The sequence below is a fragment of the Phoca vitulina genome, unplaced genomic scaffold (assembly GCF_004348235.1).
Source record: "Phoca vitulina isolate PV1807 unplaced genomic scaffold, GSC_HSeal_1.0 scaffold26, whole genome shotgun sequence".
In the NCBI taxonomy this organism is placed as follows: Eukaryota; Metazoa; Chordata; class Mammalia; order Carnivora; family Phocidae; genus Phoca; species Phoca vitulina.
In genome coordinates, this window is record NW_022589729.1 from 22,656,989 (window position 1) to 22,683,591 (window position 26,603).

Here is a 26,603-nt window from a genome sequence, read left to right on the forward strand (position 1 = left end):
TCAGCAGGGCACGCTTGGCCCAGCAGGCTCAGCCGGTCCAGTCCCCAAGGCGGGGGGCACTGGGGACGCAGGGAGGAGAGAGCGGCGGGGCGGGGGAGCAGGAGACAGCGAGACCACCAGGAAAGCCATGGAGCCGTCCTCACCCCAGGATGAGGGCCTGAGGAAGAAACAGCCCAAGAAGCCCGTTCCTGAGATTCTGCCAAGGCCACCCCGGGCCTTGTTCTGCTTGACCCTCCAGAACCCTCTGAGGAAGGCCTGCATCAGCATCGTGGAATGGAAGTATCCTTTGGGACCTCCAGCGTGTCAGGCAGAGCCCGTGTGGTATGGGAGAGGGAGGCAGGGCGCGGTCACAGATCACAGACTTTGGGGCCCGAGGGGACTGGGGACTTGGAGACGGGGTGAACTGCCCTAGGAGGGTGTAAGGAGCCTTTGGGAAGGAAGGCCTCAGCTGAGAGGAAAGAGTAGCTGGCGGGGCCGCTGCGGCCTGAGTGCTCGGCCCAAGGCCTGGTGACAACCATCTGCGGAAGGGGCCCGGATGGCTCACGGGGGCGGTTTGCAGGTGTGCCCAAATCCCATTATCGTGGGGCTTCACTGAGGGGTTTGAGGCGACAGTCTCATTTTGGTACAGGATGGGAGAGAAAAAAGCAGGGGCCTCTGCAAGAAAACTCCCCCCCTTGGTGGGAGGGTGTGAAGGCAAAGAGATTGCCGAGTGAGGGGAGTCCAGCTGAGGATGGAGTCGAGGGAGAAATGGCCTTGAACAAAGGGCTGCTGTGAGGGGCTCTGGGGGCAGGCCGAGGGGCCTGGCAGTTTTAGCTCAGACACACCACCCTGGGGACAGGGACTTGCAATCCCTCTCTCTGTTTGCATTAGCTCTGAGGGGAAGAATGATGAAAATATCTGGGTTATTTGGGGAAGGAGGAAGGAGATTGGGGGGAGCGGCTGTCAAGTGCCTTCTCAGAGAGAGGTCAGGAATATTTGAAATATTTCTGTAGGGTTCTGGAAGACTGGGCTCCCACCAGCTGTTCCCTAGAAAAAAGGGGACTAAGGGCTAATCAGAAGGATAAGAAAAACATGGGACCAATTGGAATGGCTGGGGTCAGAGTCGGCCCTGCAGCCCACAGCTGCACCTGGTGACAGGGAGTGCCCCGTGCCTCTTCCTCCTGGCCTGTCTCCTGGGGGATCGGGTTTCCCCGGTGGGGGGGGGGGGTTCTCTCTCCTCCATCCTCGGCACCTCTGCGCCTTCTCCTCTGCAGGCCTCTGCTGCTGGGGCCCACCTCCTCTCAAACCCCGGCAGGAAGAGAAGGGGGTAGTCAGTCCAGACTTTCTGCATCGTGGGCGTCCCACCCCAACCTGGCCCCACCTCTACCACCAGCTTTCCTGTGGCTCAGCCTATGGGGTGGGTTGGGCTGCTCACCCGTAAAGGAATGGGCCTGGGGGTGCCCCCTGGGAAATGCCTGTGAAGGGGGTGGGTGTGCCTGGGAGCGAGGCGTGAGTGGGTGTGGGATGCGCACGCCGGTGTGTGAGCGTGGCTGGGGAGGGGGCGGGGTGGGCTGCTGTCTCAGTCGGCTTATCCATTCCTTCCTCCGGTTAGGGGGCTGTTCAGGTACCACCTCTGCAGTTTCCCCTTTCCCCGTCCTGTCCTGCGGATACTCAGCCCCCAGCGTCCCTTGCCAGTTCTCTGAGGGAGCCCCTCAAGTTGTCTGGCGAGAATCTCAGAAAGTCATGGCTCCTCAGGAGCCAGGCAGGTAGGGCTGGGGGATGGGCAGGTGCTTGCTGTGGAGGCTTAGGTCTTCCTGGCCCTTGAAGCTGAGTAGCCCTCAGCCAGAAGCCAGAGCCTCGAGCTCCCATCACATCTAAGTGGAAGTTACCTGTTCCCGAGGAGAACCTGGCCATTTCTATAACCTGCAGGGGAGCAGGGAAGGAGCAATATGGTGCCCATCAGCCTGTATTGTACCACTCCCCTTAAAGGGGCCAATCCCACAATCCCTCACTCAAGGGCTCTCCTTAACCCTGACACCAGACCCTTTGAGACAATCATCTTGCTCACCATCTTTGCCAACTGTGTGGCCCTGGCCGTGTACCTGCCCATGCCAGAAGATGACAACAACACTCTGAACCTTGGCCTGGTAAGAGAGGTCCTCCTCCCCCGCTCCCGCGGGCCTGCAGCCCCAGGCTGGGGGAGGCCCCCTTGGTGGACTGCATGCTCCTGGATGGTGCTGGAGCTGGTGGATGGTCTCCTGAGGATACAGACCCCACCCTCCCAGCCACCTGCGGGGCTGACGGGGAGACTCAACAGCTTTGCAGGGTAAACCTGCTAATTCTGGATTCCGTAATGTTACCATCCAGCGCTGAGCGACTACTCACTGTGCCCAGGCACTGTGCTAAGCCCCTGAGGAGAGGAAGCTCCGAAAATCCTCACAACAACCCTATAAAGTGGTGCCATCTGACAGTTATGAGAACTGAGGCTTAGTAAAGTCAGCTACTGAGCAATGGAGGCCTAGTGCTACTTTCCCTTTCCTGGATCTCATCCAGAAGGAACTTGTCTCCTGGGAGAGTGGGATCTAGGAATTCCAAAAGAGCACATGTTTTAGAGCTCTATACCACGTTCTCCTCGCTCCTTCACCAATAACATGGACACAGAACCATAAAATGCCAGATCTGGAAGGGATTTTCCAGGATCGAATTGTCCTCGCTCCTCCCCACCCCACTGGTTTACCGATGAGGAAACCGAGCCCTGTGGAGGTAAAGGGCTGACTTGACCTAACGGCTAGATAATAGTAAACATGGTTACCATTTACGATGTGCTTATTGGATGCCAGGTTCTGTGCTAAATATTTTACATTATTGTCTTTCTTAATTCTCTTAACTACACCCCGTGAGGCAACACCATTAAATCCATGTAAAAGACAAGGAAACTGAGGCTCAGAGAGTTTGGGTACCTTGCCCAGGGTCACCCCACATGCAAGTCCTGCCACAGAACTCAGGCCTCTCTGACTTTAGGACCTGGTCTTATGAGCCCTGTGTTGCCCACGTGGTGACAGCATGAGAACTTCTAGGGGAAGCCATCATAGAAACAGGCCTCTCAGGCATTTACTGTCTAGGCCCCCGAGGAGACAAGACAATGGACCCACCATCTCAACAGGCTTTTTCCTGCGTTTGTACCACAGGGGTGGGAGGGAGGAGGCCCATTAACATGCATCCGGGGCCTGAAAGAAAGGTATTTATCTTTGCCTCTCCTCCTTTTTGCCGGTTTCCATGGGAATCTATCTTGAGCTGGTAAGAAGCTGGGATTTTTAAGTGTGTGCTTGGCTATAAACAGAAAAAACTCTGAGCTCCTGAGTGTGGAAGGAGAGTGAGATGAACTGTGGGCAGGGCCCATACAACCAGGGCTGGGAGGGGGAGCTGAGCCTTCCACAAGACAGGCCTCATATTCCATGTCCCTGAATCCAGGAGGGCTCTGGGTCCAACCCACTCTTCGTGATTTCATATTTTTGGGCCTTCGTTCCATTTCAACTCCTTAAGAAGTTGACTACTTTCAAAAGAAATTGCCCTCTGGGGGGTGTTAAATTACACTGTCGTCTTCCATCTTGAAACAAAATGGCTGCCCTAAAAATTTTGCCTGGCCCTGTGAGCTTTCCTTTTGTTTGTGGGTTGGAGTTACAAAGCTTTGGGTAAGGTCTAGAGCTCACAGGCACAGGAGAGTTTCCTGGAAGAGGAAAACCTGACCAGAAACCTTTCCAAAGCAGTGAATATCGCTTCAAATATCAAAGTTGGACAGACTATTAACAGTCAGTGAGGGATCCTAATCTGATCCCTTTGGGGTGAAGCCCAGAGAGGGTAGGTGATACTCAGAGTCACAGAGCCAGTTTCTAGCTGTGGCCTCTTTATTCCCACATGTCAATTATATGTTCATCTCTGTATAATCCAGCAGGAGGGAAATGAGAGGAATTAGACCAGAAGGAAGGGAAATCAGACATTTATCTCTCTCTTAACCTATTGGCTGCTTTGTAGGTTTCTGAGAAAAGTTAGGGACTTTTAGGTCATCCAAAATAACCCATAGTTTTTAAGAAGGAAGGTCCAAGGACCAGTTCTTCATTAACTTTCTCATTCATTTAACAAATATTTATTTAGTGCCTATTATATCCCTGGCACATGCTGGGCCTATAATTGGGAACCAAGTAGACATAGTTCCAATCTTCACAGGGCTTAATTAATTAAGTCAATTAAACAAATAATTATAATTAAACCAATTACACAAGTAGTTAAAATGAGATGGGAAATGTATAAGATTTGGGACACTCTGATATTATATTGGAGGAGGACCTAGTCCTTCCCAGAGGATGAGATGCTTACCCTGAGATGTGAAGGATGAGGACGGGGTCAACTTCATGGGCATGTGGCCTATACAGTCGCTCTGGGGCCCACACTCAGAAGGGCCCCATGCTTGGAGTTTAATGATCTGTGGTTACAGTACAGAAAATTTAAATGATTTCATCTCTGAATCCTTATTTTGTGAGTGAAGACCAATGGGACAATGGGACGTGCCCCAGTAGCTTGGAGCCATGGCCCCCTCACAGTTCGCCGCCTGCCACCTCCTACCAGCTTCCCACCTCAACAGACAGACACTGCTTAGTCTCTCCCCACTGGTGTCCTGAGCTGGGCTCAGGGTTGGGTACACGTGGGTCTTGGGTGTCTCAAGACTCTGGGTGTCTCCCCACCCTGGGCTGACAGGATCATAGCCCACTCAGTGGACGACTGCTGGGTGGAGCCTATGGTATCCCCCAACCAGATACTTAGTGTCTCCTGGAGCACAGGTAACCATACCCTTGTGTGCTGGCTGTCCACCTTGGGTGGAGGCAGCAAGCCTGTGGGAAGGGAGATGCCTGCATCCACTTCCCCACCTCTAGCCAAGGGACAGGATGTCTGGCTGCTGGATGGTGGCAGACTGAGCATGCAGTGGGTCATGAAGGAGGTCGGGGAGTGCCTGTGAGGGTCTGCACTTGCCCCCCACAACAGTAAATAGGCAGTAAAAAAACATGTGGGAAGGAAAAGGAAACTGTGGAAGGAAGGAAAAGGCTTTATATTTTAACACCTTTCATGGCATTTATTTCCTACTTTTTGAACAATTTTTCATTTTATACTGGGCCCATCGATTATGTAGCTGGTCCCGGAGGAGGGCTGGGGACACCAGGGGAAAGGCTGTAGAAGCCTCAGCAGGGAGCCCCATGAGCAAAATGCTGGAGGCAAGAGGTTGAGAGATGAGTTTGGGACTTAGAAAAATCTCTCGGGCCACCATGTAGAGGGTGGACTCGGGTGGGATGAGAAAGGAAGCAGGGAGGGGAGGGAGGAGGCCGTGAAGTGCTCCAGGCAGGAAATGGGGGAGACTGGAACTGAGGCATGACGGGTAAGAGGATGACGTTGAGAGATAGTGAGGAGATGGCTCGGTGGGACTTGGTGCCTGATGGATGTGGGGATGGAGGCGTGGGGGAGGGGAAGAAGAGGCAAGGATGACACTTGGGTTTCAGAGTAGGTGACAGGGTGGGTGGCGGTATCGCTTTACCCAGACAGGCAGCACCGGGGGAGGAGCAGGCTGAGGTGGGAGGAGGGAGACAGTGATTTTCGGTTTCAATCATGTTGAGATACAGGTGCCGGGGTTCACTGGGCAATTGGCTTTGCAGGTCTGAGCATTTGATGGGGGTGAGAGGTAGGGGGCAGGGCTGATCAGGGGGGCGATAAAGGCTTCCCACAGGCGCCTTGTGTGCAGAACAGAGTCGGGAGGCAGTTGGCACCCTCCATTGTGGGAAAGAAACCCCGACCCCTGTCTGTGGAGCAGACTCCCCTGCAAGGTCTGGGTGCCCCTCCAGGAGCTTTCTCCTGCTCTCCGTCTCCTTCCCCCTCCCCCCAGCTTTTGCTGCAGGTGATGAGCTACCCCCCAACTCTGCCTGGTCTGTGTCAGTGGGGAAACCTGGGTCTTCCCTGAACAGAAGAGGACACTGAGGCTCAGAGAGGGCAGGGGAGTTCTGGAGAGACACGGTGGGTCAGAGGACGGCAAGAAGAGGATCGGGGATGCTGAGGTCCTGGCCAGCCGTGTAGCATCATGGCGGAGGGGGAAAGGGGCTCTGAAATCAGCCAGGTTGGGGAAGCAGAGTGGGTTCTGGAGCTACCAATGTATACTTTTGAATCCAGGACCATTCATATACTAGCTGCGTGATCTTGGACATGTATTTAACTTCTCTGTGCCCTCAGTCCCCTCATTTGTAACATGGGGGTAACATCATATACTTGAGAGAAGTTACTGGATGAGTCAAGACCTCGTGTGTTGGAGCGCCCTTTCTCTCAACATAAGGAATTTTATTATGCAGGAACCACAGTGCCTCAGAGTAGGTTCCCCAGTCACAAAGCCCCGGTCACAGAGACCCTTGGGTTGTTTTAGATTCAAAGGCTATGACCAAAGGATTATTCCAAATAAAAAAATTCCTCTTCATCCTACCCGCTATCTGTCCCGGATTTCTCTTAGATTTTTCATTTTCACTCCTTGAAACATCCAACTTATCTGAATGGCTTTCCTGGCCACCCCAACCCCCTCCTCCAGCAAATTATCCTCCTCCTCCTCCTCCTCAACAGCACCCAGTATTTGTTGAGCACTCACAAATGTGCAGGATCTATTCTAATGCTTTATATACATGATCTCGTTTATTGCCCACAACAGCCCCACAAGGCAGGTTGTATTATTTTTCTCATCTTTACAGAAGAGTAAACTGAGGCACAGAGAGGTTAAAGCACCGCACATGCCCAGCTGGCTATGTGGGCAGGCCTGTACCCTGTGTTGGGCATCTTGATGTGGCTTTCTTGGTATCAGGAGAGATGACCATCCCTGCTTCCCTGGCGAGTGGCACAGGAAGGAGTCCCACGAGAGCAGAGCCCAGCCCCTCGCTGTAACCCTGTTTTCTCCTGATTGTGAAGCTGCTGCCTGCCCAGGCCAGAATGGACGCTCAGAGCATCCAGCCTCAGCCTCTCCCTGGGCCGGACTCCACTTGCCCAAGAGAGAAGCCTGCCTTAGGCTTGGGAAGCCTGTGTCGAACACAGCCCTGTCCCAGGATTCTCCCAGGAGAGTGAAGGCTGGGGATGCAGGTCACAAAGGGACACCATTTGCCAGAGAAGCAGGAGGATGGACTAGACACTGAGTCACCACGGGGGCCAGCAAAAGGGCAGTGAGATGTCCAAGGGCAGTTGGAAGCCAAGACCAGAGCTCAGGGCCCCAGCCCCCAACCCAGACCAAGACCCTCCCAAGCCAGCTCTGCTCCTTGAAGCCCCACTTGCTCCCTGAGGTCTGAAGGAATGCTGCTCCTAGGGGGTGCCCCTGACTGAGTTAAAGTCCTCTTTGGAAGGGTCACCATTTCAGCCTTGAGCAGCCTGAGGGAACCCATGTGGAAAAGCAACAAGGATCAGAGTTACTAATTATTGGGCACAGACTGGGAATCGATTGCTTTTGCTACATTATCTTACTTCATCCTCAAAGCAATCCTGTGTCCAAGTACGCTTTTCAAACCATGCAAACATGACTGATTAAAATAAAGAAGGAACACGTGTCAAAGATCAATTCAACCTAGAAGAGAACAAACAGGAGGGTAAAGCTGATTCAAAGAGAATTAGAGGAACAGAAGTATATGATACTGGAGAAAGAAATGATGGAATAAGATTACCAGGTTGGACACCAAGCTGGCTGATGTCCCACAGGGCAGTGAAGCAGTAACCCATTGGGGTTATCTTTTCTGGCAGGCAGAAATCATTTGCATCTCTACAGGACCGAACTTGAGAGTTGAACAGGTACCTTCCCTCAGCTCAGTGGGTTACAAGGGCAGGCGAGGGGAAGGATATTAGGCAATGTTGGGAAACCGGTGGGGACCGTGCCCACACTACTGGCTCTAGCAGGTAGAGGCCGGGGATGCTGCTGAACATCCCACCATGTCCAGGATGGCCCCCTCCCACCAAGAAAGAATTCTCCGGCTTGCAATGTGAATAAGGCCGGGGCTGATAAACTTTGTCCTAGATCATGAAATAGTCCTTGGCCAGGCCTGTTATAAAATGCTCCAACATGACATTACAAGGACATGGCGACCTCCCTTTGCCTAATTTCTAAGTTCTGGCTGATTTTTGGTGCACCAGTCAGGTGGGCCCTGGTGGTGCCCGGGGCAGGGCCAGGCTTAGCGGGATTCAGCCTTTCAGCTTGTCCTTGGCCTCCGCATCCCTGGCTTCCCCATCCCCGGCCCTCAGAGAGCAGTGGGCCCACCCCTGCCAGCCCTCCTGTGTCAGCAGACTCTCGGCCAGGCCCCAGTACATTCCTGGGGTTCAGGTTCCTGTGCAGTTCTCTGCACGAGGCTGCAGCCTAAGCCTCTGGCATCCAGGGCACTTGTCTTTTTATAGGGTCTGGAATGTGCCTGCCAACTCCTGCGGCCGGCAGCCCACTCCACCTCACTATCTGGGGAGGCTCTGGCCTCAGATGGACCCCAGCTCTGGCCTTGCTCTTCGGAGATCCGAACCTGCCGGGCCCAGGTGATCAAGCCTGGGTCACCGTACAGGGTCTGGCAAAGTAAAATGAAAGCCTGCCTTTCGGCCTCACCTCAGAGCCTGCCCTCTCCCACTTCAGGGACTCAGCTCCCCTTCTGGGGGCTTAGCATTCCCCACCCTAATCTGCACCCCTCGCACAGAGCAGGGCTGTGGACGGGGAGGTAGTGAACAATGGAAGCCTGGAAGAAACCCTGGGCGCCCTGTCCAAGTTGTGCAGACTTTGGGGGAGTTAGGGGGGACAGAGGCCTTTCACATCAGACAAACCTGCCTCCAACCTGGACTTCTGGCAGCTTCCTAAACTCTCTGTGCCCCAGTCACCTCACAGGGGACCACGATAGTAACCTTTGCAGAACTCGTACATCGATGAGGGCCATGACGCCACGTCCCACCTGGCACACAGGGGTTGTGCGGTTTTCATTCTTTTCCTTCTTTGCCCGACCAGCCCTCCCAGACCACAAGCATGGGGCCATGGCAGACCTGGGCGGGGTTGGGGGGGCAGGACCTGACAAACCCCTCCAGGTGTCCCAGGCATGCTGTTTCTCTCCCTCCCCAGCGTGGCCTGCTGGCTGAGACCACTGACCCTGGAATCAAACTGTCTAGCTTCACACTATGGTTCTATCACGTAGTAGTTGTGTGATCCCGGAGAAATCACTTAACCCCTCTGGGCTTCAGTTTCCTCATCTGTAAAATGAGGGTAGGAGTACCTCCCTTATACGGTTCTGTGAGGATTAAATGTATGTATGTGGCTAGAATAAAGCCTGGTACATAAGTGGGTGCTTAATAAATCTTAGCTATCATTATGATTACCTAAGACAGGACTGGTCTCCCAACTCCTCCCAGCTTGGGCACCCCGCTTTCCCCTCATCCCACCTGTCACCACCACCGCAAGCATGCAGACTCCTCCTGATACCCTCGGCTCCACGGTCTTGCTTGGGTAGAAAGCCCTGACATGTCTGACCCACCAGGACCTTGCAGAGTCTGGTTCTCCCGCGTGGGAAGTGAAGGGGAAGTAGGATGGCAGGAGAGACCCACTCAGATCACATCTATTTGGGTAAGAGTCCATCAGGCTAAATATAGCCACATTCCTCACTCCTGAACGGGTCATTTTCCAAACCTGGAGGCTGAGGTGGTCATGGAGATAGACGCCAGGACCCTGGTCACCCCGTGAATAGTGTGGCCACCGGACACCAGGCTGGCTTAGTAGAAAAGTCGTTGACTCAGTCACGGCAGGTGGGACAAGCCCTCTTGGCCTCGGGCAGCCCGCTTCCCTCTCTAAGCCCCATTCTCCTCATCTGGGAAGTAGGAAAAACAGTGTAACAGGGCTGAACCTTCCTCTACAATTGAGGTGCTCAGGAAATGTCATCCTTTTTCCTAGAAATCAACGTTCTCTTGATTCTGAGCCTGCATCCCTCTGGATGGGGAGAACCTCAACCTCAGTTATTCTCGGTGCTCTCTGTTAGCCTGCCTGCCCTGGGCTTGGGCCAGGTTCTGCGTCTCAGGCAGTGCTAAGGGTCCCGGGTTACAGGTGCTCTGTCCACCCCAGATGAGGCCATATTGTTCCAGGTTCCTGGTCCCCTCAGGTCCGCCCCCCACTGTCTCCATGCAAAGTTGAAGGGGTGGGAATCCTTGGCAAGGTGGGACCCTGCTTTCTTGGGGGGCCCTGGGGCCTCCTCCCAGACCCTGCTACATCTTTAGGGCATGATGAGGAAGCAGACCACAGACCAAATCTACCCTAGAGGCTTCTCAACCCTAGGGGGAATCTCTGTTTTCCCTGTGAGATGGCTCTGTCCCCTCAACCCTTTTCCACATGGTGGGTTCAGCCTTTAGAAGGCAAAGGCCTGGGGCCCTGGCACAAACCTCTCCTGAGGCAGGAGGCCCACCATTGCTGTCTGCTTAAGGGAGCAAGAAAGGGGACGAATCCAGGAGCAAAACAATCATTAATGTTATGAAAGTATCTTATAATAGCAGCACCCAGCCAGCCTGCTTCGAACACTTGCTGGGAGGCCCGCAAGCACGAAGGGCTGGGTGCGGACGCCCATCCGGAGCCCCGCCCCACCCAGCCCGAGCCCTCTCCAAGCACCGGGTTCCCTCTCCCTCGGCCAAACCCACTTCAGCTCCTTGAAGCAAATGTGCCTTAAAGAGTTAACAACAAATATGAAAGAATGCCCTCCCACCAGGAGGATTTGTATCCTAATAGATCACAAGGGGTTGACCCTAAGGAAGGAGACCCAGGCCCAGGTGATGGGGAGGGCATGTGGGGGCAGGCCTCCTTCCCAGGCATGCCTTTGACTGAGCCATTCTGACTCCTCTGTCAGCCCTGCTCTAGGCTGCTATGGCTCTCTCTGAGCCCTCCAAGGGGGCCGCTGGGGGCCTGGGGGCCTGGAGTCCAGTCCAGTCTTCCTGCCGGCCACAGAGTTGGGGCGGGGATGAGGAGGAAGAGGGTGCGGTAACAGCTGTCTCTGTGGTCTCAGACAGGGACGAGCCAGCTCCTGCCACCTTCCCTCGGCGCCCAGTACAAGCCAGGGAGAGGAGCAGTCCCCGTGGCAGGACTGGCTGATCCTTATGGCTGGAAGACAGCCTGAAAATAGAGGCGGTAGGAGGGTGAGGGGAGTGCCGTCTGAGCCCTGCCTTTTTCAGCCCGCCCAGGACTTCGGGAGCGTCCAGCTCTAACAGCCCCAGGAGCAGGTGCAAGGCCTGTGGGTCAGGGCCATACACCAGGCCTACCTCCGGCCAAGAGGGGCCCCCGAAAGCCCCGGTTAGAGGTCTGTCCATGGAGAGACCAGAACTCCTTGAAAGGGACATGTGGCAATGAAGGCCCTTGAAGGAAGCTGATAGCAAAGCTCATCTCACAAAGTCAGACGGGCTCACGGTCCTCCCACGAGGTCAGGAGGGTCAGGGGATCAGAGTTATCTCCTCGTTTCAGAGCCTGGGGTGTAGTGTCCCTTCTTAGGAATAGAGACCCCACGGCTAAGCCTGTATTGATTCTGCACCCAATTCCAATGCGTATATGGGGGGTTTGCCCACCAAGCAACGCTCTCACACCAGCTGGGTGTCCAACAATGTGAATAAATTCTGACACTGTCTACCTGGACGGAACACCAGATCTCACAGGTTAAGGGCTCAGTCCTACAAGATGGACACCACCACCCCCAACTTCAGAAGCCAATAGCAAGTCAAAGTTGTTATGTGTGCTTCTGACGGACAGGCTATGGATGGGAGGTTCCAATGACCCTCCCCTTGGGTTTGATTCATGCGCTAGAGTGGCTCACAGAACTCAGAGAAACATTTTACCTACTCGATCACTGACTCATTATAAAAGGATGTAACTCAGGAACAGCCAGATGGAAGAGATGTATACTGTGGCCTCAAGGTATGGGGGAAAAGGGCACAAAGCTTCCATGCTTTCTGAGTGTTCCACTCTCCCTGCATCTCCACTGTTCACCAACCCAGAAACTCTCTGAACCCTGTCCTTTTGGGTTTTCATGGAGGCTTTGTTACATAGGCATGATGGATTAAATCATTGCCCATTGGTGATGGATTCAACCTTTCTCCCCTTTCCCCTCCCTGGAGGTTAAGGGGGTGGGACTGAAAGTTCCAACCTTCTAATTACATGGTTGGTTCCTCTGGTGGCCAGTCCCCAACCTTAGGTGAGTTCCACAAGTCATTACCCTATTAACATAACAAAAGACACTTTTGTCACTCTCATCACTTAGAAAATTCCAAGTGTTTCAGGAACTCTGTGCCATTAACAAGGATGAAGACCAAATATGTATTTCATATTATAAATGCAATATCAGCACCTCCCTTTAAATTTTGCTGCAGGAGAGATGATGATTTTTGACTTTTTTTTTTCATTCATTCAACAAACATTTCTTGAGCACTTGCTCTGTGCTGGGCAGCATGGAATGCTCTAGAGCAGAGATTCTCAGATGATTTGTGGGGAAAGACCAATTTGTTGCTTCCAATTTGCAGCCCACTGTGGACTGGGAGGGGGTCCTGCTCCGTGGGACCGCTTCACAGCACGCACCCTGTGAGACTCACTGGGCCCAAACTGAGCCTGTAGTCCACCCATGTGCTGGGAAGTTGTGGTGAATTGCTATAACGATTTCCAGATGCTTGTTCTCCATGGCTGCACTTGTCTCAGAGAGGTAACAACGGTTTGTGGACAGCCCCGGTCTCCAGCCTGGATCTGGAGAAGCAGGGCACTAAGGACACTGGCTCATTCCTCTGATCACAAAGATTGGTGTGGCGGCTACTGTTCTAGATGCAGGTGACACAGCAGTGGAGAAAGCCAAGGCCCTGCTCTCATGGACCTTATATTCAGGCCAAGGGAAAGAGTTAAAAGAAAAAAAGAATTACATGGTGTACTATGTGGTGATCACTGCTAAAAAGGAAAACAAAGCAGGGTAAGGAGATAGACGGGGGCGAGGGGGCGAGGGGCGTCAGGTGCGTCTCAGTGATAAGGTGGCATTCACATGGATCCAAAAGAAAGAAGACAGTGAGCCAAGAGGTTATCTGGGAAGAACATTCCAGGCAGAGGGAAGAGCAGGGGCAAAAGCCCTGAGCTCATTTCAGCTGCACATGGGGAGAGCACACACTTGTAGGGGCAGGGAATCGGAATCATCGGTGGGGGTGGGGGTCCAACCACAAAACCTCCCCCACCCACCACCACCAGAGACTCTGAGCAGCCTTCTGTACAGGGAGACCCTTGCCCCCCCTACCCAAATACCACTCCTGAGGGGGAAAGGTACATCTCTCCCGTCCACGTGGCAGAAAAACCATGGAGAATCCACGATTGAGAATACACATGGTCTCAAGAAGGCTGCAGCTTGGTGAAAGGCGGTGAAGAACAGCATAGTATTACAGGGGAAAGTAAGGACATCCAGAACTCACTCTCCTTGTGCGGGATTAGAAAGACCTTCTTAGATGACAGGTCTTGCTTGGGTGACGGGCCGCAGGTAGGTTCTGGGCAGAGGGGCCGCCGTGAGCGAAGGCACAGAAGCTGGGGAGAGCTAGGGGACCTGAACGTGCTTGCACGTGACTGGTGGGGAGGCAGCAGGCCACGGGGAAGCCAGGGGGGTTGGCAGGGTTCGGGTCAGAGAGGGCCTTGCATGCCACGGGAAGGCATTGGATTTTTTCTGGTAAGCAGTATGGAGCCGTTGGAGAATGCAGGCCAGCGGATGGTCAGATCTCTATAGAGAGGGCACCAGGGTGGCAGTGAGGGCAGCAGGGTGGGTAAGCGTGAGAGCGGGCAAGGCCAGGGCAGTGCAGAAGCAGGGCAGGAGGTGGATTCAGGAACCGCCGGAATAAAAAGGTCTGGACTTGGTGGGCGGTGGGACCCAGCGGAGAGTGATGGCAAGCGCCCGGGAGGACCCTGGGTTCCTGACATGGGCACCTCGGTGCCATTGACTGAGACAGGGACAAAGCAGGGAGAGCAAGTTCAGGGGCAAGAGGAGTTCAGTTTTAAGCATGTTGAATTCAAGGTAGGACAGAGCCAAGACCTGGTGAGCCACCCGCAGACGTGACCTCAGACAACAGGTCTGCGGAAACCCAGAGAACAGGGCACAAGCAGGGAACAGACTTCCACGAGGGGCCCAGGTCTCTCATCAGAATAGCTGTGATGTACTGAGCTTTTGGAACCTGCCAGGCACAAGTAGGCACTTCCTTGCTGGATGCCATTTATTCCTTAAAAGGACTCTTGCGGGGAGTGGGCTTATCTCAGTTGAGGAAGGCGAGATTCAGAGGTTAGGAGCTTGTCCAAAGGCGCGGAGCTGATGAGAAACCGCGCGCGGCATACCTGCGGCCTCCCACCTGCTGATGGCGGCCTCGAGGGGGCGCCGGAGGGAGCTGGGGTGGTTTAGGGAAGGTCGATAACTTTGATCTTAGGGAAAGAGAGCCGGGGCTTGCCTGCTGTCTCCAGTCCAGCATTTAATAAATATCTGTGGCATGAATGTGCCTCATCCCTCTGTGGAAGACTGAGCCCCGGCTGGCGGGGCCACGGGGCAACCCAGGGAGACATGGACAACGCTGTCCCAAAACTCAACAAGGGCCATATCGGGTGAGGGCCCATGTTACGTGCACACCCGGGGGAGTTCCAGGCGCTCCGGGATCGGGCTGGGGGAGTGCTGTAGGGAGAGCTGGGCCTCGGAGCTAACAGGCTGTGGAAGCCCAGCGACCCCAGGTGTGGCCCGCGGTCGACAAGCGTCCTCAGGGCCTGGCGGCCGCCGGACAACCACTGGCAGGTGCGGGCAGCTCTCCCGTGGACGTGGCTGGCCGCCCAGCCTGTGAGCACCATGACTATTTTGGGCTCTGTTTTCCCTCCCCTCAACCCCACTTCAACCGTCTTGCCCCTGGGGTTGCAGCCACTTAAATATGTAAATGCTGACTTGACTTCAGCCCCTTCCCAGGAGTTTTCCTCACTAGTGCGCCTGACTCCCAGGAAGCCTGCCCTGCCCAGGAACGGAAGGACCCAGCCCATTCCAAGAGGACCCTCCATGGTTGCCCCCCACTCCACCTCAGCAGGGAGCTGCCCAGACTGCCCTTTGCAGCTCTTCCTGGAGCGAGGTGCCCCATGATTCCCACCTCATGTTCAGTTAAGCACAATTCCTATAAACAGGCCCGTTAGGGGCGCCTGGGTGGCTCAGTTGTTGTGTCCAGTTCTTGGTTTCTGCTCAGGCCATGATCCTGGGGTCTTGGGATGGAGCCCCGTGGCAGGCTCCTCGCTCAGCGGGGAGTCTGCTTGAGGATTCTCTCCCTCTGCCCCTCCTCCTGCTCATGCTCTCTTTCTCTTTCTCTCTCTCAAATAAATAAATAAATCTTAAAGCAAACAAACAAAGCGAAACAGGCCCGTTAGTAGAATGGCATTCCAGAAAAAGAATGGAAGAGAAAGGAAGCTTTGGTATTACAAACTGGTGGGAGGAATTAGGGGTGAGGTTAAGGAAAGTAGGCTCAGTCCATTGTGCCTCAGTTTTCTATAGAGAAGGGGAAATTAGGCTGTCAGGAAATTTCTCTGAATGACAAGTTGGGAGGTTTCTAGGACCATATCCATATCAATGGGCCATTTGGCGACCTCTTCCCTTGCTTCCCACACTTACCACTTGGAAGTAAAAATAAATTCTCTTCCAAATCATTAATAAGGTGGTCTGTCTCCTGATCTGGCTCCGTCCAGAATGAAGGAACTATGAATTCATAGTATGAGTTAGGCCTCCCTAGTGTGCTGATAGAGAGGCTCTGGTTGGGGGGAGTGCTTTCCTGGGTGTGGGTGTTGGTGACTAATGGTAAGAGCGGGCTTGGGGTGAAGCACAGCCCCCCTTGTTGGTCAGCTCCGGAGGGCCAGCCAGCTTCTCTCTACATGCCTCCCGGGGTCCTGCAGTGCTGCCGGTCCCACCAGCAGCAGGCTGGGCAGACACCCCCTCGGGAGACTGTGCTTGTTTGGGGAGACCTGGAGGGATGGGACGCAGGGCTCTTGGAAGCCCCCAAGCCAGGGTTCGGACGGCTGCAAGGAGAGCAGTTCCAGCCTGGAGTCTTGGCAGACGGGACTCTGCCTTCTCGTTTACAAATAGCTCTCCTGGGCCCCGAGGAGGGGGAAGGGTGACTGGGCCCACGATGGGGTAACTGCGAGGATCAGAAGATCGGGCTCCAGGGGCAGAACCTGGAGGGGTAGCGAGGCCTTCCGCAGGGCGGGGCTGAGCTGAAGCCCCGCCTCTTACCTGCGGGGCCTCCTCCGCACCCACAAGCCGCGATTCCCCTCACCCTGAGTGATAGCGTGTGGCTGTCTGCAGACAGCTGGTGTGGGGCCGTAGGACACGCAGGGGAGGTTACAGAAAACTCAGTTAAAGGTCAGACCCTGGTAAGATCAGCCAGGAGAGGGCCATCTGGGGTTCTGAGAAACGCTCCCCGTCTCCGCCGCCGTGCCCACCGTCAGTCCCCAGGATGGTGAGAGAAGAAGGACGCCCAAACCGGAAACCACCTGGGGACCTTCCCTTTGAGGGCTGCCCAGACCATTCGTTTATTCATCCGATTCTAGGCCCAGGAAGAAGCATAATGAAAGAAATGAACAAAAATCTGCACACTTTATGGAGTTTGTTTTCAAGGGGGTGAGATAGGAAATGAACGAGATAAAAATATATATATATGGTATTTTTAGCTAGGAATAAGTGCTAAGAAGACAAACTAAAACAGACAAGAGGAACAGAAAATGTCAGAGGTCCCTCAAATTATACTTGTGGGGCCAGGGAAGGCCTGGGTGAGGGATGAATCTTGAGTAAAGACCTGTAGGAAGGGAGGGAGCTGGCAACGTGGGGATGTGTGGTGGAGATGTGGGGGATGGGGGTAGAGGAATTCCAGGCAGAGGCAACAGCCAGTGCAAATGTCCTGAAGCAGGCGCATCGGAGGAACTGCATGCCTGGAGGGGAAGTCAGGGTGGCTCAAGGGTGCACTCAGGATGCACAGAAGAGTGGTGTGACTGTGTTTGCTTCCACAGGAGAAACTGGAGTATTTCTTCCTCATTGTGTTCTCGATTGAAGCCGCCATGAAGATCATTGCCTACGGCTTCCTCTTCCACCAGGATGCCTACCTGCGCAGTGGCTGGAATGTGCTAGACTTCATCATTGTCTTCCTGGGGTGAGGCCCCCGTGTGGGGGGTGGGGTTTGAGGTCAGAGGGACCCTCTGAGGCTACTGTGCCCACCACTCCCTCCAGCATCCCAGAGGCAGGATGGAACCCCAAGCATTGTGCCAGGGGGCAGCCCCTGGAAGGGCCAGCCCCTGCAGAGATGCGGCCAGGGTTGGGGGAGAGCGCAGCATTGCCAGCTCACACAGCCCTTCCCCAGCTAGGCACTCCGTGTTCCTTTATTCTTCTCCCATCACACACAATTGGAAATGATATACGTGGTTTCAGTGGCCAGCAGTTTCTGGACGTTTATAAATTTCTCAACCTTTATCATCTATTATTTCTTCCATGGACCTATACTAAGTACCTGTTATTTGGGTTCACAAAGATAGACATTTAGGAACCTGTATGTGTCGGCTGGGGCTGCCATAACAAAGTCCCACAGACAGGGGGGCTCCAACAATAGCACTTTGTTTTCTCAGCGTTCTGGAGGCTGGAGGTCCGAGATCAAGGTGTTACCCTGTTTGGTTTCTCCTGTGGCCTGGGACTGTGGGTGGCTCCCTCCTCCCTGTGAGCACGTGGTCTTTCCTCTGTGCCCACGCTCCCCCGGAGGCCTCTTTGCGTGTCCAAATCTCCTCTTCTTCCGATGACACCAGTCAGACTGGATTGGGGTCGACCCTCACGGCCTCATTTAACTTAACTCTTTCAAAAGGCCCTGTCTCCAAATACAGCCACATTGTGAGGTACTGAGGGTTAGGGCTTCAACATATGAATTTGAGGGGCACACAATTCAGTCCATAACATAATAACCCCCATTGTAACAGGAGCATTTATTAAGCACTGACTATGTGTTTTACATGTAACATCTCATTTAGGTTCTTCAACACTCTCAGTTTTCCCATTTAAGGAGGCTGAGGCTCAGAGAGGTCAAGCAACCGGCCCACGGTCACAGAGCTAGCCAGCGTCAGTGCCACGATTCAAACAAAGGCGATCTTAGCTCCAGAGGCTGCTATTTAACCACGACGCTGCCCTTCGATTCAATAAACGTGATGTTGGTTATTTACTCATTACGCTGTGCTGCTTTAGGCACCCTGGGGAAAACAGAATTCTGCGAATCAGCCTCCACTCTTAATGAGCTGCCTTGCTGGGAGGCCAGGACCAATGTATACAGAATAACGGAGTATCGGAAAACAGTACCACCCAGTGCATCATTGCCACGGCAGAGTGTCCCAGGGGTTCGGCTGTCAAAGGGAGGATTCATAAAGAAGGGTTGGAGATGGACTTCAAAGGATAATGGGACTTTGAGTAAATTGAGAGGAGGAGCAGATGAGCAGGGAAGAAAATAAAAGGGCATTGTCGGGAAGTGCAGCATGAGGAACACTCATGGGGAGACCTAGCTCCGGGCTTTCTCCTCTGGGTCCCCACGGAGGGCACCGCCCACCGTGGGGTACGCTCAGCTTGCAGGCTGGGGACCGTGAATGCCTGTGGCACATGGACCTCAACTCCCTTCAGCTCCCAGAGTAGACATCTCAGATGGATCCTGTACTCTTTTCCCTGAGTCTGAACTTGCCTCGGAATCTTTTCTAATAAAATTTTCCAGACAGACATCACCAAATCCGAGTTAGCCGTTGATGAGAGTTGTCACCTCTCCACTAGGCCTTTCCACAGGTCCCCTGAGCACAGATGGAACACGGGGTCCCAGAGCCACAGAACAGGGGCTTATCTGACCATGGGGCCCTCTTCTCTCCCTCTTCTCCACTCTAGGGTTTTCACCGTGATTCTGGAACAGGTTAACGTCATCCAAAGCAACACAGCCCCAATGAGCAGCAAAGGGGCTGGTCTGGACGTCAAGGCCCTGAGAGCCTTCCGCGTGCTCAGACCCCTCCGGCTGGTGTCCGGGGTGCCGAGTGGGTGCCAGTGGCCCTGCAGACGCCCTTCCTCCTCTCCCAACCCTTTCCCTTGCCGGGCTCTGGGTCCCCCTCCCACTTTGCTGTCCCAAGGCTTCCCAGGATATAGAGAGAGGGAGGGCCAGGAGTCCAAGAGGGAAGAAGACTTCCCTTTCCTCCTCCCTGCTCCTCTGCAGGCCTGCAGGTGGTCCTCAACTCCATCTTCAAGGCCATGCTGCCCCTGTTCCACATCGCCCTGCTTGTCCTCTTTATGGTCATCATCTACGCCATCATCGGGCTGGAGCTCTTCAAGGGCAAGATGCACAAGACCTGCTATTTCATTGGGACAGGTGAGCTCCCAGGGGACTGGGGAGGTGGGAGTGGCCCTAGGGCAACTCAAAGGGACAGCCGCCTCAGCCATGAAGAACCCCCAGAACTAGGTCATTTCCTCCCACACCTGTTACCCTGAGGAATGGGTCTCTCTTGGTCATGGGAAACTGGAGGAAGGACGGGTCTGCCAGGGTCAGTGATCAAGGGAAGAGGGCCGAGGGCTGGGCCACAGCCTGATTTGAAGTACTCCCACCCTAGATCAGTGTGGTATCTTTGGGCTTTCTGGGCCAGCTGTGGATTGAGATGCAGGCTCAGGACAAGCCTGAATTTCTATTTGTACTTTTCTTTGCAGCCATCCTTTCAGCTTTAATCTAAGCAGCCCCTCAGAGCAGGGGCCCACAGAGCGGGGTCTAAAGGGGATCTCAAGAAAGCACCCAAGAGCCAAAGTGTCATTTGTAGGGTTATCAGAGATAACATATCTTGAGGCCCAAATGAACTTGAGCCAAGCCTTCCAAACCAGCCGTTCTCAAACTGTTTGCCCCATGACTCTTCACGCTCTTAAAAATTCTTAAGGACCCCGGGCGCCTGGGTGGCTCAGTTGGTTAAGCGACTGCCTTCGGCTCAGGTCATGATCCTGGAGTCACAGGATCGAGTCCCGCATCGGGCTCCCTGCTCGGCAGGGAGTCTGCTTCTCCCTCTGACCCTCCCCCCTCTCATGCTTTCTCTCTCTCAAATAAATAAATAAAATCTTTAAAAAAAAAAAAAAAAAAAAATTCTTAAGGACCCCAACAAAAGAGCTTTTGTTGATATGGATTTTACTTATTGATATTCATTGATATTCATAAATAGGAAAACTGAGGAAAATGTCATAATATTAATTTATTAATTCATTTTGAAAGAACAGTGATTAGCCCATTACTTAGGAACATAAATATCTTATTAAAAATAACTATATTTTCCCAAACCAAGAACATTTAGTGAGAAGAATGGTACTGTCTTACATTTTATCTAAATCTCTTTAATGACTTAGCTTAATAGAATCTGCTGGATTCTCACAGCTACTTCTGTGTTCAGTCTGTTGTGAAATCACATGTCATGAAGGCTCTAGAAAACTCCACTCTGCATTCATTGAAAGATTGGGAGATGAAATAATGTCTTGGCATTCTTATAAGAATAATTCTGACCAGGGGCACCTGGGTGGCTCAGTCGGTGAAGCATCTGCCTTCGTCTCAGGTCATGATCCCAGGGTCCTGGGATTGAGCCCCACATCTGGCTGCCTGCTCAGCAGGGAGTCTGCCTCTCCCTCTCCCTCTGCCTGCCACTCCCCCTGCTTGTGTTCTCTCTCTCTCTGTTAAATAAATACATAAAATCTTTTTTAAAAAATTAAAAAAAATAATTTGGACCAGGTGGGTGCCCTGAAAGGGTATGGGTCCCCCACTCCAAGATTCAGTGCTGCCAGCCTGCTGTGTCAGTCTGTCTCGGTTGGAGCCTAGCTTCTACCAGGGTCTACGGGAATTGGACACGGCACAAGAAAGAAGTGACTTCTATTGGGACAATCCCTCCCACCAAAAGCCCAGAATCTAACTCACCAAAATAACCCAGGGTGGACAAGGCCGCCAAGATCTGCAATATCTCAGGAGACTCCTCACTCCCCAGGCCCACTGACAAGGGGACAGGCAACACAAGGTCCAAATCCAAGTCAAGACAGTGAACTCTGATAGAGCTTTTGCTGGTTCCATTCCTAGTCCCCTCCCAGCTCAGCCTCTTCATGTTCTTGCAATAATCTATGTCCTATAATTAGCATTATCCAGACAGAAAGGAGGAGGCTTTCTATCACAGCCTTCAAACCAAATCTGGAGGTCTCCTCTGGTGTTATGCATTCTTGACCAGTGCCGGCCAGCAGTGCTCAAGAACCTTTCTGGGATGGGAGTTACCTGACTTGAAGGGTCAGGGACCCACTCAGAGCTCAGAACTCATCGATGTTCTCCTCTCCCATCGCCAGAAGACTGAACCAATATGGTAAATATGGGTAAGGTAGGGCATGCCAGCTCTGATGAGCTAATCGAATCTCTGAACACAATAGGAGACTAAAACATCCTGAGATAAAAGGGGATCCAGGATGTCATCCAAAGAGCACCATCCAGGGACACGGAGGGGACTGCAGCCTATTGGGAACGCCTGCTAAAAGCAGACCCCCGCCCCTAAAGCTTCACATCTCGTGCAGCTCATCTCTGTCCCGCTGGGACATCTCAATGTCAGCTCCCAGAAAGAACTCAAGTCAGAACGTGGGTGGCCCCACCCCACACCTCCGCCCCAGCCACACAGGTGCCTCATTTTTAAAAGCTCTGTGGGTAGACATGACATTCAGGTTACACCTGCTACATAGGGGGCATGAAGCCGACCCTCCGATGAGGCCCTGGGGCCCGAGATATGATCACTGCTGCCTGTAGATGCCCGTGGCTGGGCCGTGGCCCCAAGCAGTCCTCTTCTCTAGCACCATATGCTCCCAGGGAGCACTCCTTTGTGTTTCCAGCTGAGTGTGTTCTAGACCTAGTCCTCAGTGATTGCAGACTACTCTTCTCCCATTCTTGTCCACCTGCGCCTCTTATCTGACACTCACGCTGCCTTCTGCCTCCAGATATCGTGGCCACAGTGGAGAACGAGAAGCCCTCACCCTGCGCCAGGACGGGCTCGGGGCGCCCATGCACGATCAATGGCAGCGAGTGTCGGGGCGGCTGGCCGGGGCCCAACCACGGCATCACCCACTTCGACAATTTCGGCTTCTCCATGCTCACCGTGTACCAGTGCATCACCATGGAGGGCTGGACCGACGTCCTCTACTGGGTGGGTCTGGCCCCGCGGCTGCAGAGCCCCCTCCTTTCATCCACAGGCTCACCTGGCGGGGGAGGAGGTGGGGCCTGATGGTCACTGACTCTAGGGTCCGTTGCTGCTTCTCACCCCTCCTTGGGAAACCTACACAGGGTGCATGGCCCCCTTCTTGTCCCCAGTGTGTGTCCCAGCATCCTCTGGGCAGTCCCCATGGTACAGCCTGTCTGTGCAGGACCTAAGAGGTGGGTGAGGAATGAAAACAAGGAATCCATGGGTTCTGGTCTCAACTTCTAACTTTTTCCGAAGCCTGCCCAAGAGTGACTCATTCCTGATAACCTAGAATCTCAGATTTCCCGAATGACCTAGAATCTCAGATTTCCTGAGGGATGAAGGGCCCTCTGAGTCTCTTTTTGCCCCAGGGCAAGACTGCTTTCCGATATAAATATTATTAGATATCAGTTTCCTTGTCTATAAAATAAGAATACTACCTACATCATAGGGTAGTTACGATGGTTACTAGGCCGATTAATTGAATTACAACAGTGCCAGCAACATGCAGTGCTATATTAGTTTTCTTGTTGGAGTGTATTATTTATTTGGTGTTATCCGGAGATAGGTTGCATTTCTTATTTAATCCTCCAACCATGGAAGCCATTGTTCCCACTTTATAGATGAGTAAACTGAGGCTCAGAGAGGTTCAGTAACTTGCCCGCACTTATGGAGCCAGTGAGCAATAGATCCAAGAATTGAACCCTCATCCATGTGGCTCCGATCCCAGAACTCTTAACCACAATGTGACACTGTCTTTTGAGGGAAGGTTATCCAACTGTCAGATGCTTGCAAACAGAAAGGATTGGTGCGAATAGTTCTTGTAAGCTCATATTATGGGAGCAAACATTTCAAGGGCCTGTCACATGTGTTATTTCGCTTCTACTACAAGTCTGTGGGGGCAAGCGCATATCACCATCCCCATGGACAGATGGGATGATATTCAGAGATGTTAGGTGACTTGTCTAGGGTCACAGAGCTTGTTCGTGAAGAAGTTGGCCAAGCTTAGGCCAAGACTTTTTAGTGTTTCTTCTGCTTTGAAAAATCTTAGCTGTAAAGAAACCACTTGGAGAGAGAGTGTATGAGAGACTCCAGCCAGGGATGTGCATGGCTGGAGGGAGATATGGGTCAGTCATGTCTGGGCCAAGTGGACAGTCAGCAAGGCTCCTTTTTGAGAAGTCCTTCTAACTCCAGGTCCTAGGTCTTTGGAGAGGGAGGAAAGTCCCCTCACTGGGCCCAGATGGCCTCTCTCCTTCTCCCCCAGGGTCAGGTGGAGCATGAGCGCCCTGAGTCTGGAAGGGGACCTAAGCCCTCGGGTCAGTGGACGGGACTCACACCTCTTTCTGGACCAGGTCAATGATGCCATCGGGAACGAGTGGCCCTGGATCTATTTTGTCACCCTCATTCTGCTGGGATCCTTCTTCATTCTCAACCTGGTGCTGGGTGTCCTGAGCGGGTAAGGAAGCTCACAGGGAGCTGGGAGGAGAGGGAAGAAGAGGAGAGGAGAAGAGGGATAGAGGGTGGGAGGGAGAAGGGGCAGCTGGGATGGGGGGGGGTGGAGAGGAGGGGAGAGAAGAAGGAAAAGAGCCAGAGGGAGAAGGAGAGTAGTGGGTAGAGAAGGAAGAGGAGCGAGAAGAGGAGGAGGAGGGCAGGGAGATGTGGATTAGAACCTCCGCTTATCCCTTCTGCCAAGAGCACGCTCCTGGGTTAGCAAGGGAGATATAGAAGATAAAGGTAAGAGCTCCTTCATTTTTAATTTTTCTTCCTTCTCCTCAAGCCTCCTCCCATCCTTTCCTCCTCTGTCCCTCTGCACCCACACTCCCTCTGAGTGAAGCCCCTAAGATCCCAGCCTCCTGCCCCTGGATGTGCCTGAGCTGATGCTTGGCATTAGGAGTCAGTGTAGCCTTCAGGTGAGGCACCTGACTCTGGAGCTAGACCGTCCAAGCTTAAATCCTTGCACTACTGCTTGGTGGCTGTGTGACCTTGGCCTAATTACCTAACTTCTCTGTGCCTCAGAGTCCACATCTATCAAATGGGAATAATCTCATAGCGTTGTTGGGAGGATTAAATGAGTTAATACATATGAAGTACTTAGAACAGAGTCCAACACATAATGAGGGCTAAGTACTAATGGTCGTTAATAATGAGAGAGGTTCTCTCCACGACGGCTCCACCCACCCACAGCGGACAGTCTAGAAGTGACCGTCTGCCGCCTTCCCCACTGCCATCACCCCCCTCCAGAAGCTCCCCTCCAGGCATTGTGTAGGCAGAATTCAGGGGGTTCTGTGAACTTGAATAAGAAAACTTGTCTTTCTTTTTTAGTAACTCTCTTTGAAGTTTAATGTTGCCTTTCATCAGGCATGGAGACAACATGCCACAGTAGTGGTTTTAGCGCTGACTGTGACTTGTCCCAGTAGAAACCACACGTCACATTACAAATGTTGCAACTAGTGCCTACACTCATTACTACTTTGAAACTAAAATAGTTGTTAGATCGGCAACTAGATGTTGCTAGTTAATGAATTAATAAAGAAACATACGTGGTACTTTATCACAATTTCTTTATATTTCAATAACTGTATTTTAATATAATCGATTCCTTTGTAATAAGATAGTTTTATTTTGTGTATTTTACAACATTATTCTGAGGAGGGACCCATAGGTTTCATGGGACTACCCAACGATCCACAGCACGAAAAGGTACAGAGGCCCTGCCCGGGGCCTGCCCCCCGGGGGGCCAGTGCAGAGAGCCGAGGTGCTCATGTCACAAGCCCATCACTGTGCTCCAGCCTCCCTCTCTCTCCACCCTGCTTAGTGGTCGAGGGCTGCCTCTACCAGTCTGAAGACCCCTCACTGGCCCTCAGGTCCCTTCCTTCTAGTGCTGCCACCTGGTTTCTTCTAGACTCAGGAGATTTCCCTCCAGGCCTTAGGTCTGTAAGCACAACTACATTTCTAAGGTAGCTTCAAGGTCAGGGCAGCATGGAAAATATGAGGATCCGTGGCTGATTCTGTGAGAGCAATGGGCTGTCATGTCGTTAACCCCTAATATCCAAGGTAACCCCAAGACGAGGTAGGGTGAAATATCAGATGGGAGGAGCAGAAAGCAATGAGAAAGGCAGGCTGCATGGGAGGGGATGGTGAGGAGGCATGAGAGAGCCTGCCCCTCCATCACCTGGAAGGGCACCTGGACCCCAGATGACCCCCTGGACCAGAAGGCAGAAACACACCCAGCCACAGAATGTGCTCTCTCTGTCTTTAGGAAGCTCAATCCTCCTTCACCTCCTTTCTTTTTTCTCCTCCTTCCCCTGTCTCCCCTGTTCCATTTCAGGGAATTCACTAAGGAGCGGGAGAAGGCCAAGTCCAGGGGAACCTTCCAAAAGCTCCGGGAGAAGCAGCAGCTGGAGGAGGACCTCCGGGGCTACATGAGCTGGATCACGCAGGGCGAGGTCATGGACGTTGAGGACTTGAGAGAAGGTTTGGGCCCAAAGGCATGGTCAGCATGCCCTCCCCACCCCCTCGCAGTCAGGACCCACAGGGAGCACTGCGTCAGGTAACCTCCTGCAAGCCTGGGAGGCCCACGGAGCAGGTATAACGTTGCCATCTTGCGGGTAAGAAAACTCAGGCCCTTAGAGGGTGAGTGACTTGCCTAAAGCCTTACACCTGGAAATGATAGCATCCAGCGGTGCCCGGGTTTCTTCCTGGAGTACAAAGAACCACGCCACCTGTCCATAACCAACCCCCTGCAGGTGTGGGCTCTTTCTAGGGCCGGGAGTGCACGGGGATTCAGGCCCACCTGGGGCCCATTGTCACAGGTGTCTCCAGTCAATGGTCCCTTCCCCAGTGTGCCCAGCCTAGGTGTGTCCAGCCCAGAGGGGCCCAGAAGACTGGTCCACTCTTTCTCTCTTGTTCCCAGGGAAGCTGTCTTTGGATGAAGGAGGCTCCGACACAGAGAGCCTGTATGAAATCGAGGGCTTGAACAAAATCATCCAGTTCGTGTGAGTATCCACCCTTCTCCTCAGAGTCTTCCCAGCCTCAGATCTCCTGGAGATGTGGAGTTAGAACCCATTTACTATTCCCCATTTACTGGGCTTTAGAGTCACATTCCTGTCCCTTAGTGCAACCAGAGGGCACTCAGCAGATGACCTAATTATATACTACCTCAGGAAGAAAGTGGGAGCCTGCCAGAGGGCAAGGAGAGAATTTGGCCGCTACCCTCTGATCAGAGTGGCGTTGGCAGGGTAATTAGTCCTGGAAAGCTCTGCTTGGGAAGAGGGAAGGTGTGTGCTGTAAAGAGGTAGCACGGGGAGCTTTGCAGGGAGGAGGCTCCCCCCCC

The 26,603-nt window shown here is 53.2% G+C and overlaps 1 protein-coding gene across 1 annotated transcript in view; it reads left to right on the forward strand.

The window, feature by feature from the left end:
* Nucleotides 1-127: 127 nt before the first annotated feature.
* CACNA1S (calcium voltage-gated channel subunit alpha1 S) overlaps nt 128-26,603 on the forward strand; it is a 68,191-nt gene continuing 41,715 nt past the window's right edge. The window contains exons 1-9 of the mRNA XM_032422202.1: nt 128-279; nt 2,021-2,126; nt 17,051-17,190; nt 18,942-19,084; nt 19,261-19,413; nt 22,032-22,237; nt 23,623-23,726; nt 25,599-25,744; nt 26,184-26,265. Coding sequence (XP_032278093.1) covers nt 128-279; nt 2,021-2,126; nt 17,051-17,190; nt 18,942-19,084; nt 19,261-19,413; nt 22,032-22,237; nt 23,623-23,726; nt 25,599-25,744; nt 26,184-26,265 — 1,232 coding nt within the window. The remainder of the gene's footprint in view (nt 280-2,020; nt 2,127-17,050; nt 17,191-18,941; nt 19,085-19,260; nt 19,414-22,031; nt 22,238-23,622; nt 23,727-25,598; nt 25,745-26,183; nt 26,266-26,603) is intronic.